This window comes from Meles meles, chromosome 11 (genome assembly GCF_922984935.1).
Source record: "Meles meles chromosome 11, mMelMel3.1 paternal haplotype, whole genome shotgun sequence".
Classification (NCBI taxonomy): Eukaryota; Metazoa; Chordata; class Mammalia; order Carnivora; family Mustelidae; genus Meles; species Meles meles.
Window position 1 is genome coordinate 4,571,101 of NC_060076.1, and position 12,508 is coordinate 4,583,608.

The 12,508-nt window shown below is 50.5% G+C and overlaps 1 protein-coding gene across 13 annotated transcripts in view; it reads left to right on the plus strand.

Moving 5' to 3' along the window:
• The window catches only part of RAPGEF1 (Rap guanine nucleotide exchange factor 1), a 136,248-nt gene that overhangs the window by 78,557 nt on the left and 45,183 nt on the right, over positions 1 to 12,508 (plus strand). For 7 of the 13 annotated variants that reach the window (XM_046022166.1, XM_046022161.1, XM_046022160.1 and 4 more), the window contains 4 exons: positions 10,083 to 10,171; positions 10,822 to 11,028; positions 11,477 to 11,600; positions 12,021 to 12,204. In XM_046022166.1, coding sequence (XP_045878122.1) covers positions 10,083 to 10,171; positions 10,822 to 11,028; positions 11,477 to 11,600; positions 12,021 to 12,204 — 604 coding nt within the window. The remainder of the gene's footprint in view (positions 1 to 10,082; positions 10,172 to 10,821; positions 11,029 to 11,476; positions 11,601 to 12,020; positions 12,205 to 12,508) is intronic. The other 6 variants (XM_046022172.1, XM_046022173.1, XM_046022164.1 and 3 more) reach the window with 1 other exon arrangement.

Genomic DNA, 12,508 nt, shown 5'->3' on the forward strand with positions numbered 1-12,508 from the left:
TCTCTTCCTTCCCCAAGGTTTATTAGGTCCCTCGTCATCTCTTTTGGCCGGTGAGACTTCAGGGTATAGCCCATTGTGGCTGTTGTGCAAGACCTTTTCACCGTCCAGATTTTGGAGCACATTCAGACGTAGTGTCCCACGGAATCTTACCCGCAGCTCTCGGAGGCCGGCCGGGCAGAATGAGACGTGACCTGGGTCCATGCTTCATCAGAGTGTGTAGAGATCTGGCTCACCCAGGCCTGGCTCTTCCTGTCCAGGCTTCTGGAAATGCTGTTATTGAAAGTTGTTATTCTGCAGGTGACATTGTTCAGGTTTCCTTCTGCCAGATTATAATGAGATGTGCGAAACGAGTCAGAATGCCCCAAACAGATGAGATGGAGTTTCTGTGTGTAGAGCTTTGTCACGTTCCCGAGTCAGTTTCTGTTACGGAATCATTAAACCACCACAGTGTCCATTGAAAGACATGTCTAAAAGACACATTTCTGATTTCTCAAATTAACCAGTGAGAGAGGGAGAGAGAGAAACTGACAGATTATGAACGCATCTGTGTCTGGAAACAAATGACTTTTCCTCAGTTGTTTTTAAAACACTTAACCCAGAACAAAGACTCTGTAGGTGATGAGCTCTGTGAATTCAGTTCCGTTTCATTTACTCAGGAAGCATTTATCGAAAACCGCCTGTGCGCCAGGCCGTGTCGTGGCGTTGGGCATATAGTGGTAAAACGGGTACGGTCCCGGACCTGATGCCGCTTACGGTCAGAAGAGGGGAAGGGACAAAGAGGTCATAATCTATAATCGTAACTGGGATGAGTGTTATAAAAGAAAAAATGGCACATGGTCTTACTTGGCTTTTTGGGTGACCTTCCTTTTTCAGGGTGGTCAGTGACTCTTCCCAGAGGGAGAGACAGGCCAAAGCCAGAGGGGTGTGTAGGAGTTGGCCTAGTCCTGGAAGCTTTTAGGGGTTCAGATCCATCCAGGCCACAGCGACAGTCCAGACGCTGTGCTGTTGGCGTGTGTTGCTGGGGCCTCATAGTAACTAACAACAGCTGACACTTTTTCCCTCCTCATGCGCGTGACAATTCTGAACGTGGGCCTCATTGCCCCTTCACAGGTGTGGGAACAGGCTCGGGCCAGCAGTGGTCAGTGGCAAGGTCCTGCCTCATGCCGGGGTCTGCTGGACCCCAGGCCCCGGGCTCTTCCACCAGCCTCAGCTGCCTTCCTACGTGCCCTGCCTCCACGCCGGCTGGCCTCCGGCTTCTCTGCCACTGTCCCATCAGGCTGAGCACACCATGTAAGCCTGTGTCCCGGTGCGGTGAGAGCCTCAGTTGGCTGGGAGGGACAGGGCCCTGCATAAACGAAACAGATTTCTGAGGATGTCTTTATTCCACTTGTAGAACTGCCGGCACGTCCCTTTAAACTGAGTCACCGCCTTCCAAGTAACTCATTCAGTTGGTAAATGGAATCCCCTTTTTTTTTGAAAGGTTAAAGAAGTGTTTTACAGGATTACTTTGTTTAGTTTATTATTACATTTATATTATTTATTACATATTATATTTATACTATATAATGTGTATTACATTTAGTTTATTACCGTTTATTATTTAAAGGCCTATGTAAATGTCACTTGTTAGCCCTGTAAGCTTGGGCAAGATACTTCTGTGAGTTTCAGGTAGGTTTTAAAATATTTACCCTGAAGAACTAAAGAAGCATTAAGTAAGACAATGTCTGTAAAGTACCTAGTAAGTGCAGGTGCCCAGTGAACGCTGGATGAGTACTGTGAGCCGCAGAAACGTTGGTACCCGGGACGGCTCACGCTTACCAGTTCTTGGTAGCAGGTGTGGCTCTTCTCCACGCATCTCACGTCAAGAGGCAGGCCTGTTATTATCCGATCTAGCCCAGGCAGGTGCTCTGCTCATGGACCCGAGGCTCAGAGAGGAAGGTGACTCCCCGAGGAAGGAATGTGAGGGCCCGAACTTTCCCTGGCACTGGCTGTTGGGAGCCAAGCTCCTCAGGCTCCAGCGGGTGACCCGGGTCTTCCTTTTGCAGCCAGCGCCCCAGCTCTCCCTACCTTTGCTGTCTAAACGTCAGCTTCTCCTCTCCTCTCTGTAGCACAGTCTCTTACCCACCACCCTGGGCTCCGCTTTGTCCCCTCCGCAGACCTTCCAGGGATGTCGGTTCTCAGACCGAGGGCCTCTTCCCCTGACCGCCAGCTCCCCCCAACACACACACCACTTACACTCACACTTTTTTTTAAGCCTTCTCACGCTGACAGCCTTGGAGGGAAATGTGGAACACCTGCAGTTCCGTCGTCTAACCGTCACCTCCCAAAACTGGACTTGGGTTCCACGCCAGACTCCCTTCGTATATGTTAACCTAAAAAACAAAACAGTTATTTTACTAGCAGAATGGGTTTAGTTGGGAAGAGCAGAGAATTGCAGTTCGGGACATGCAACCTACGGCAAAACCACAGGCAAGTCCAACAAAGAAAGTAGGGGATCGTGGCTTTCTGAAGAGGACGTTGGGAGGGGCTGTCCTGGACCGATGTCCCCCGGAGAAGCAGGACTTCAGGGCGAGGGCGGTTCCTCACTGGCTGAGCTGCTGGGGTGGCGGATTTCTCATCAGAGAAGCAGCGTCTGTCCTTCCCTGTTGGGTCTGTAGTCATGATTCTTTCCTGTGGCAGGGCCTCTGCTGGGGTCTCTAAGTGATGGTTCTTCCTGGAATTGATGGCGGCGGTGTGGTTCCCCTTTCTAGCCAGCCAGCTCCACTTCAGTGAGGTTTCTCTGTATTAGAATTTTCACCTACAACAGGAATACTTCAAAAGAAATATTTTTCCGACCGTATCAGTTAGGATTAGGTTTGACTACAAGAAAATCCAAAATATACTGGGTTTTAAAAGACAAAACTTTATTTCTCCTTCGTGTACAAGAAGTTCACAGTCTGCTAGGCAGTCTGAGGCTAAATAACATTTTCATGCAATGCTCTGGGGTGTGGTCCTCTCCCCTCTTGTTTTCCTGCCATCCTTAGCACATGGATTCCACCTCATGGTCCAGAATGACTGCTCAGTCTCCATCCATCATGACTATATTCCAGCCAACAAGGAGGAAGAGAGAGTAAGAAGGTGTGTCTTCTCCATTTAAGGATGCTCCCTCAGAGGACTTACAAAATTCACTCCCATTTTATTGACCAGAATTTGGTCACATGCCCAGCTAAAATTCTATTAATAAGGAGGAACAAGTAGCATGGGGCACCTAGCTGTCGCTACCATGCTGACATCTCAAATAAGCCATCTCTTTTATTCCTCATTCAGCCTATTTTTCATTTTTTGATGAAAGACTTGAAGCATTTGCAGAGGAAAAGACAGGACAGTGAAGGCCCGTGCCAGAGCTTCCACAGTTGGCTGCTCACGGCCCGTCTTCTGCACCTCAGCTCACTCCCCTGCACCATGGGAAGCAAATCCCAGATCCCAGCCGTCTGTCCTTACGTCTGTAAATGCCTTCGTGTGTAGCTCCAGGCCAAGGCAGGCTCTTCTGCGAGGGGCCAGGTAGTACATATTGGAAGCGTCTCAGGCTACAGTGATTTCTGCTGCATTTTGGTCTCTGTTGCACATTCTTTGTTGTTCACTTTGACTTTTTAAAGATTTTATTTATCTGAGAGAGAGAGACGAGCAGGAGGAGGGGCAGAGGGTGAGGGCCAAAAGCAGACTCCCTGCCCAGTGTGGAGCCTGAAAGGGGTGGGGTGGGGGGGCTTGATCCAGGACTTTGAGACCATGACCTGAGCCAAAAATCAAGAGCCAGACCCTTAACCAGCCGAGCCACCCAGGCACCCCCTTAAAGCGTTCTTACCTTGAGGGCCTCACAGAAAGCAAGCCCTGGGCTGGACCTGGCCCTCGCGGCCCATGTAGGTTCCTACATAATAAAGCTCATGCACCTCAGGTGCCTGGGTGGCTCAGGTGGTGAAGTGAGTGGTGCAGCCTCTGCCTTCGGCTCAGGTCACGATCCCAAGGTCCTGGGATCAAGTCCCGTATCGGGCTCCCTGCTCAGTGGGGAGCCTGGTTCTCCCTCTCCCTGTCCCTCTGTGCTCTCTCAAATAAATAAATAAAATCTTTTAGACAAAAATAAAACTCATACACTTACTAGCTCACCAATATGTGTCTAAAGATCCTTTTTCTCTGTGTTTTTGTCCATATAACTTACTTGGTTTTAGAAGGGGTTGGTTGCTGCTGCTGAAAGTCTCCCACATTCTGGGTTGTGCTGACGGCACCTGCGCCGTGCTGTTCAGCGGTGCCTCTCTCCCTAGAACCGAGGCTGCATCAGATCGGGGTTGTCGTATTTGGAACCCTTCCTAGGCCTCTCTGCACCTCCATCAAAAGGCATCTTTCCCTTTTCGATGTTAGCAGCCTTTGATGGTTATCGCCTAGATCCGTTACTTGATTGGGAGTTGCACAGCGCTGACGTTCTAGTTCTGTGCGCCGTTACTCCATTGTCACTCAGCCGGCGTGCACTTAATGGCGGACTTCCCGCGTCAATTTGTGGTTACTCTGAGTTCTAATTCTCAGAGAAAAGGCAGGATCGGGACTCAGTTCCTTCCCTTATTTACCAGTTATCAAAATCGTGTTTCCTAGCATCCTTTTTTTTTTAAAGATTTTATTTATTTATTTATCTGACAGAGATCACAAGTAGGCAGAGAGGCAGGCAGAGGGAGGGGGGAAGCAGGCTCCTCACTGAGCACGATGTGGGGCTCTGTCCCAGGACTCTGGGATCATGACCTGAGTTGAAGGCAGAAGCTTAACCCACTGAGCCCCCCAGGCGCCCTCCTAGCATCCTTTAACACGACCAGTCAGCCAAGCTTGTCCAGATACGATCTGGAGCTCATGGCTGTGCCTGTGCTGGTTGTGCTCCGGTCCACTGTGGCTGTCACTCTTCCTGGTGCCCAGGCCTCATCTTGGGCCACGGAAGACATCTTCAGACTGTTTCCTGAGTTCCCTGTGGCGTGACCCTAGAGGTCTTCGAGAGTTTTTTTTACCTTTTGGTATGAAAAGATATTCGAGGCTCCTCTGATAGTTATTTTCTTTGGGCGTGGTGGTGGCGGTGGTGGGAAACGCCTGAATGAGATCTCATTCCCAGACCGTAGAATTCGCTCACTTACAATGTACAATGTAGTGATTTTTTTGGGGGGGTGGGTATGTTCACAGATTGTACAACCATCACCGTAATCAATTTTAGAACATGTTCATCCCCTCAGGAAGTCACCTCACATCCTTTATGTTCTCCCCAGGTCTCTCTCTCTCCATTTCTTGCCATCCCCCCCGCCTTAGATAGCCTCTGGACTACTCTCTGTCTCTGTAGATTTGCCTGTTAAGGGAGTCGGAGCCTCTGTGGCCTTGTGTGACTAGCTCCTGTCCGTGTTATGGTTTCGGAGTTCACCCATATGAGAGCATGTGTTCTTTTTATTGCCAGATAATACCCCATTGTGTGGCTGTCCCACGTCTTGTTTATTTGTGGACATCTGGATGGCTGTGTTGTTTCCACCTTTCGGTGATAAGGAGTAATGCCACCGCAAGCACTCCCGTACCCGGCTTTTCGTGGACGTGTATCATCCTTTTCCTTGCTTACGCACCTCGGAGCACAGTCGCCAGGTCACACGTGACTCTGCGTTGCTTCCTCTGTCTTCTAAACCAGCTGCGCCAGCTCTCTGCCCCGCCGGCAGCGGCTCCAGCTTCTCCGCATCCTCTTGGCTCCCGCTTGTCCATTGATGCGGCCGTCTCGGTGGGCTTGAAGTGGGATCACACGGTGGTTTGATCTGCACATCCCTGACAGCTGATGATGTTGAGTCTGTTTTCGTGTGCTTCATGGCCATTTATATAGCTCTCTGGAGAAATGTCTGCTCGAATCCTTTGCCCGGTTTTTCATCAGCTTGTCTTTTTATTATTGAGTTATAAGTCATCTTGTCTGTTTCTTACACGGACCCGGAGTCAGCCATTCCTTGAAGGAGTTGGGGTGCCCTTCGCTGGGCGATGGATGTGGAGACCACACTGAGGGCTGCCATTCTCACTGCTGCCGCCTGGTCATGTGGTTTCTCTGAGACAAAACACCTGGAGGTGTTACTGGTGCTTCCAGCTCACCTTCGCGACCACCGGGGTTTTCGCTTACCCGCATCAAAACGGTGTCTTCATTTTCTTTCCTCTCACACTGAATTTGAGGTCTCCTCCGGCTGCCTCGTCTTTAGACTGTTTGAGGAATGCCAGCCAGTGCCTTGTGGCTGGACCAAACCCCCGAGAGCAGACACCAGGAGTCACTCACCACCCAGCCCACGCGTGCACCTTGCCTAAAGAGGACCGCCTGTTCTTGACTGCATGGGAGAGGGAGGACACTTGCTTGGCTCTGTTGCTGCCTCACACCGCTCACACTTAGGATGTGGGTGGGAAGGTCCCTTTTTGTCAGCATAAAAAACCTGGACACCCTGTGATTTCATTCTGTTGCTTCAATGCACGGAAGTCCCCACTGGCGGCCGCGTCTAGTGGACTCAGTGAAGGACTTAGGGCAAGCTCATCGGGAGAGGGCCCGTGTCATGACCTGAACCTAGAGTTCTTGCAGGGCCAGAGAGTGATGGAGGATAGACAACAAGGGGACAGGATGACGGTGACAGCGAGAGGACAGGGTCAGCGTGGCAGGCCATTGATTGTAGGGCGGTACACTTTTTGGTGACAGCGTATGGGAACTTGGAGGGCATCAGCCACGGTCTGGTGTCCTCGTGGTGGGGGCAGCATGGCAGTGAGTCTTAACGATGTGAGCGGTGCCCGTGGCACATCTCATAAGGAGCCCTTTCGTGTGCGGCCTGGGTCTGCTCTGGCAGGCAGCAGCTCTGTCTTAGTGCCAGAGAGAAGACGGGAGCAGATGGGATTGTTCCTCTCTTCCGCGAGCACCACAGCTCATACTCGGAATTGATGAAGGTCATTTGAGATAGAACAGCCCTGGGATCATTTTCAGCGTGAACAAAATGAGCACCCAAGTAGGTACGATACACTTAGACATCTTTCCAAATGCCTTTTGGCTTTTGAAAACCGCTTTTCAATGACCAGGTAGCCGTCTGCTTCCAGTCACCGGCTATGGACACAGTCTGGTACCGCCTTTCCCGTCCTTTCAAACCTGTGCCTCACGAGGACCGCAAAGTCCGACATCCCACTCAGAAATTCTGCCGCTAGCTCAAGGTGTCAGGCTCTTGCCAAGTTACGGACGGTCAGCTTTGAGTGAGCTCAGGGTCGTTGCCCCAGGAGCCAGGGCTGTGCGCCTTCTTAGGGCTGTCCTTCGTCTCACTGTTCGGCCGGGAAGGCCGGCGGGGTAGGAAGGCCGCCTGCCCCTTCTACATCCCCTGCAGGCCGAGGCCAGCAACCGGAGGAGGAGAGCTACTGCCCTCCATGTCGTCCTCTTGGAAGTCAGGCGCGCGCCTGCACACGTGTGCCTGTCACTCCGGACTCTTGTGCCATGGTCATTCGTTGAGTTCACACAGCTGCCTCTCCAGAAAGATGACATTCTAATTATAATGGCTCGCAAATCCGTGAAGAATTAGTGGAATTTTTTTCCTACATCAGCGGATGCAAGTATGCAGACTTCTCTCTGTTCTCCCGCCCTGTTTGTAGAGAAGAGGGAGCGTGGATGCACGTCTTTCAGGACTCTGGTCTGGCCCTGTGACCCCTCTGACCCTGTGATGCTCGTCCGTGCAGCCTGCTCACGAGCTGCCTCTCCCGTCCTCCCACTGCCTGCTGTCCCCTCGGCACACTGTCTGTCTCCCCCCTCTCTGTCCTAGCCTGTCCGTACTCACCCGCTAGGTAGCTGGTCTTCACCGTCCATGAGATCTCATTTAACTCCTAAATTGTGGTAACAGAAACATACAAACATTCTCCTTTCTTCCTCCAGTCCTCGACTCTTAGAGATCTTGCTTCTCTGTTTCCCCAAGAACGGGCGCCGGCTGTCACAGGTCACTTGAAGCTTCCAGCCGTACCGTGTGCCATTGGTTGTATTTTTCTTTTCTTCATTAATACATACTCACTGTAGAACATTGACAAGATGCAAAGTAACAAAAACAAGAAAATAAGGGCTGTTTTGGGGTCCGGTGGTTCAGTGGGTTAAGCCTCTGCCTTTGGCTTGGGTCATGATCTCAGGGTCCTGGGATCGGGCCCTGCATCGGGCTCTCTGCTTAGCAGGGAGCCTGCTTCCTCCTATCTCTCTGCCTACTTGTGATTTCTCTGTCAAATAAATAAAATATTTAAAAAGAAAGATCTTTTTAAAGATTTAAAAAATCTTCAAAATCTTTAAAAAGGAAGAAAGAAAAGAAGGACTGTTTTGGGGCACCTGGGTGGCTCAGTGGGTCAAGCTTCTGCCTTCAGCTCAGATCACGATCTCAGGGTCCCGGGATTGAGCCCTGCATTGGGCTCTCTGCTCAGCTGGAGGCCTGCTTCTCCCTCTCCCACTCCCCCGGCTTGTGTTCCTTCTCCGTCAAATAAATAAATAAAATCTTTAAAAAAAAAAAAAAAAGAAAGAAATAGTGAAATAGTATTGGGGTGGGGCAGCTGGACCAGAGAGAGAGGCGGAAATGCTCAGGATTTGTGATCATCAGAACTTATCACACTGGGGGAAACTGCATTCTAATTGGGAAAAAAAGTAGGTCCTAATCTTTTTTCTTTTGTTTTCTATTAAAATATTTTTTCCTGGGTGCCTGGGTCCTGGGATTGAGCCCCGCATTGGGCTCTCCGCTCAGCAGGGAGCCTGCTTCCCCCTCGCTCTTTGCCTGCCTCTCTGCCTACTTGTGACCTCTCTCTCTCTGTCACATAAATAAATAAAATCTTTAAAAATATATATATTTTTTCCGGGGTGCCTGGGTGGCTCAGTGGGTTAAAGCCTCTGCCTTTGGCTCAGGTCATGATCCCAGGGTTCTGGGATCAAGCCCCGCATTGGGCTCTCTGCTCAGCAGGGAGCCTGCTTCCCTTCCTCTCTCTCTGCCTGCCTCACTGCCTACCTGTGATCCCTGTCAAATGAATAGATAAAATCTTAAAAAAAAAATATATATATATATATATATATACATATATACATGTATATATATATAATATATATATGAATAGATAAAATGAATAATGAATAGATAAAATCTTTAAAAATCTTAAAAAAAAATCTTAAAAAATATATATATACATATATATGTAATACATATATATATGTATATATATAAAATATATATATATACATATATATGTATTACATATATATATGTGTGTGTATATATATATATATATATATATATTTTTTTTTTTTTTTTCCCTAAGTCACGTCTCTGCTGAATGATACATTGTTAACTTTCTGTCCCTCAACAAAGATGCCAGCAGGTCATCCCTATACACCAGCTGCCACCACGCCCAGCGGCAGCTCACTTTGGGAAACCACCTTCCCGGTGCCAGGGGTTTGTTCCCCAGCACAGGCAGCGTCCTGCATGTTACAGAATGCAGTGATTTTTTTTTAAAGACTTTATTTATTTATTTGACAGACAGAGATCACAAGTAGGCAGAGAGACAGGCAGAGAGAGAGGGGGAAGCAGGCTCCCTGCTGAGCAGAGAACCCGACGCGGGACTCGATCCCAGGACCCTGGGATCATGACCTGAGCGGAAGGCAGCGGCTTTAACCCACTGAGCCACCCAGGCGCCCCAGAATGCAGTGATTTTTAGGAACTAAAAAGGAGCTCTCCCCTACCACAAACTGACAGGGAATCGGTTCCACTGGGATTTAATTTGTGTATTGAACTTAGTCATTCTGAGACCGTGGGGTTCGTCATTTCCCCCTTCCAAGAGGAAGTGCCGTTATGCGTTTGAAACTTCTCAGCATGCTCTGAAGGTATTTTTGGAGGGTAGGGGACATTTTGGGAAGTCGTGCAGCTTACCTAAGTCAAATAGTGCTTGCATTTCTAGTATGTGGAAAATGTGTAGGCACAGAAGAGCCTAGGCGGCAGGCACACCAGTGACCTAGCTTGTCGGTGAAACCACCCAGCAAGGCGCTTTCTTAGCACCTCATGACTTCTCTCTTGTGCGGGGTTTAGGAACTGGTCAGACTTACCATCGAGAAGCAGGGGCATCCGTCTCCGACCAGCCCAGTGAAACCCAGTTCCCCAGCCTGCAAACCTGACGGGTGAGTTCTGACTAAACCCTCCAGTCACTGGGGAGAGAGTGGGAACCAAAGTAGGCAGGCTGTTTGAGGCCTGTACTCCTTTCTCGGCGACCTCGGGGTGCGTACCTGTATTACTTCAAAGAAGTGCGTAGCTCATGCGCACTTGGAATTGTTGCCTGATCTCAAGGCTAACAGCCCACGTGACTCGGGATACAGTGCGAGCCTCACTCGCACTCACACAGGTGATCTACACCTGTGCTTTTCTTGAGGAGCTTCCTTTTATCACCGGAACGAACTTGGAAGGGTTGGGTTTGGGGAATTTGGCTTGAGAGCATTTAGCTTTATCAGGAAGGTAGACTGAGGGCCATGTGGACAGTTTTAAGGCCTTGCAACGGGTTCCAGCATAAGTGCCTAGAAAAAGTATAAAAGATCAATTTGGAGCATTTGGAGAGCATTTAGGTCACGTAGTCTGAGGTTTCCTCCTACAGACAAGGAAACTGAGATGCGGTCAGGGGGACTTGGCCAATCTCTTGCTGTGTGTGTTGGTGATCAAACCAGACTCGAAACCCCGCCTCTGCTATGGAGCTCTAGGAACAGTGTCCGGGGCTCCTGGTCCTCAGCCCGGTGCCCTGCATTGTTTCCACACCCTGGTCCCCTTCTGCCCCTCCCAGGACCTGTGTGTGCTCTGTAACCTTCTGTAATCCCAAGTACTGCTCATTCTCCAGCCAGTCTGAGCTCCCCCTGACGGATCGAGAGATGGAGATCCTAAACAAGACAACCGGCCTATCCCAGTCGACCGAGCTCCTCCCAGACTCTACGGATGAGGAGGTTGCACCCCCCAAGCCCCCGTTACCTGGCATTCGGGTGGTTGATAACAGGTAATTTTTATATTTCTGGCACCCTCTCTACCTAAGGCATAATCTGATGAAAGGACGTAGAAGTGAAGGTGGTGCCGTGAGCATGAGGACTTGGAACCCAGCCCCTCGCTCCTTAGAAGCCTTGGAATCTTGATCTTCCTTGGGAAGGCATCTGTGGAGGACGTGAGCCTGGCCGCAGAGCCTTCCCTTGCCACACACTCCAAGAACTCCCAGTGGAGTGCCTTTTAGCAACTTACGATGGAAGGAAAAGATGATTTTCCTGATTTTAGGTTTTTTGGCATTGATAGGTTTATTTTGGCAGCGGTGGAGTGGGACAGGAGTTGAAAGTGTGAGAAGTAGATGGAAAGTGTCTGATCATGAAAGATTCCCACATTCTGCATCCTCATATCTTCGCAAAGAGCTTCCGTTCGGGTTATCCGGTCTGATAGGGTCTCTTGATCTGTTTCAGTCCTCCACCGGCATTGCCACCGAAGAAAAGACAGTCCGCTCCATCCCCGACCCGCGTGGCTGTCGTTGCCCCCATGAGTCGAGCCACCAGCGGCTCCAGTTTGCCTGTTGGAATTAATAGGCAGGTAATGTAGCCCCGTCTGGCAAGGCAGAGAAAGGCTTTGGGTTTGGGAACCCTGATCATGCTGGTCTTCGGCCCCTGGCAATGAGAGGATGGTTCCTCTCTCGACAGGACCACAGGACTTGTAGCGGTTCCCTCGTCAGGGATGGGGCAGGGGTGGAGACGCTGGAGCTAGGAGTGTCTCCTGAGGACATCTGAGCCTGGCCCCGGGGTGCTTGCTTGCCACACAGACCCAGCACTCAGCAAGGCTCCTTTCTCGGAAGTCACAGACCTGGCTTTTTACTGCTTACATCAAAGATGGGCCTTTCCATGCGGTTTCGGAGCATGGCAGTCTCCTCTAACTAAACGTGCTGACCCCTCTCCCCTGGGCCCTGCCACCGTTTCTCAGAAGTGACTTGCGCTTGTCTTTCTTTCTCCACACGAGGATTTTGACGTGGACTGTTACACACAGAGGCGACTCTCAGGAGGCAGCCACTCATACGGCGGGGAGTCGCCCCGCCTGTCCCCCTGCAGCAGCATAGGCAAGCTCAGCAAGTCGGACGAGCAGCTATCCTCTCTGGACAGGGACAGTGGCCAGTGCTCCCGGAACACAAGCTGTGAAACACTAGGTGAGCACTGGGCGTCCTGGTCACGCCTCCTGTCTCATCGTTCCTTGGTGGCTGCTTTGGGGTCACACAGGGAGGCCAGGCAGTGGTCATACAGCCCTGGCCAGCTCAGTCAGAGTCTGCTCGCTCGTCTTCAGAGTGAGGCTCCCAACATCCACCTCTCTCAAGGAGGTGGGGCGTTTGAGTGAAATAACCGTGTGCATCGACGGAGGAGATGCTCAGGTGGTAGCCGTCATTACGGCCGATCTGCAGTGAGCAGTCTGATTCCCTTTGCCCACATGGCAGTCACCCGGGCTCAGAGCTGTGG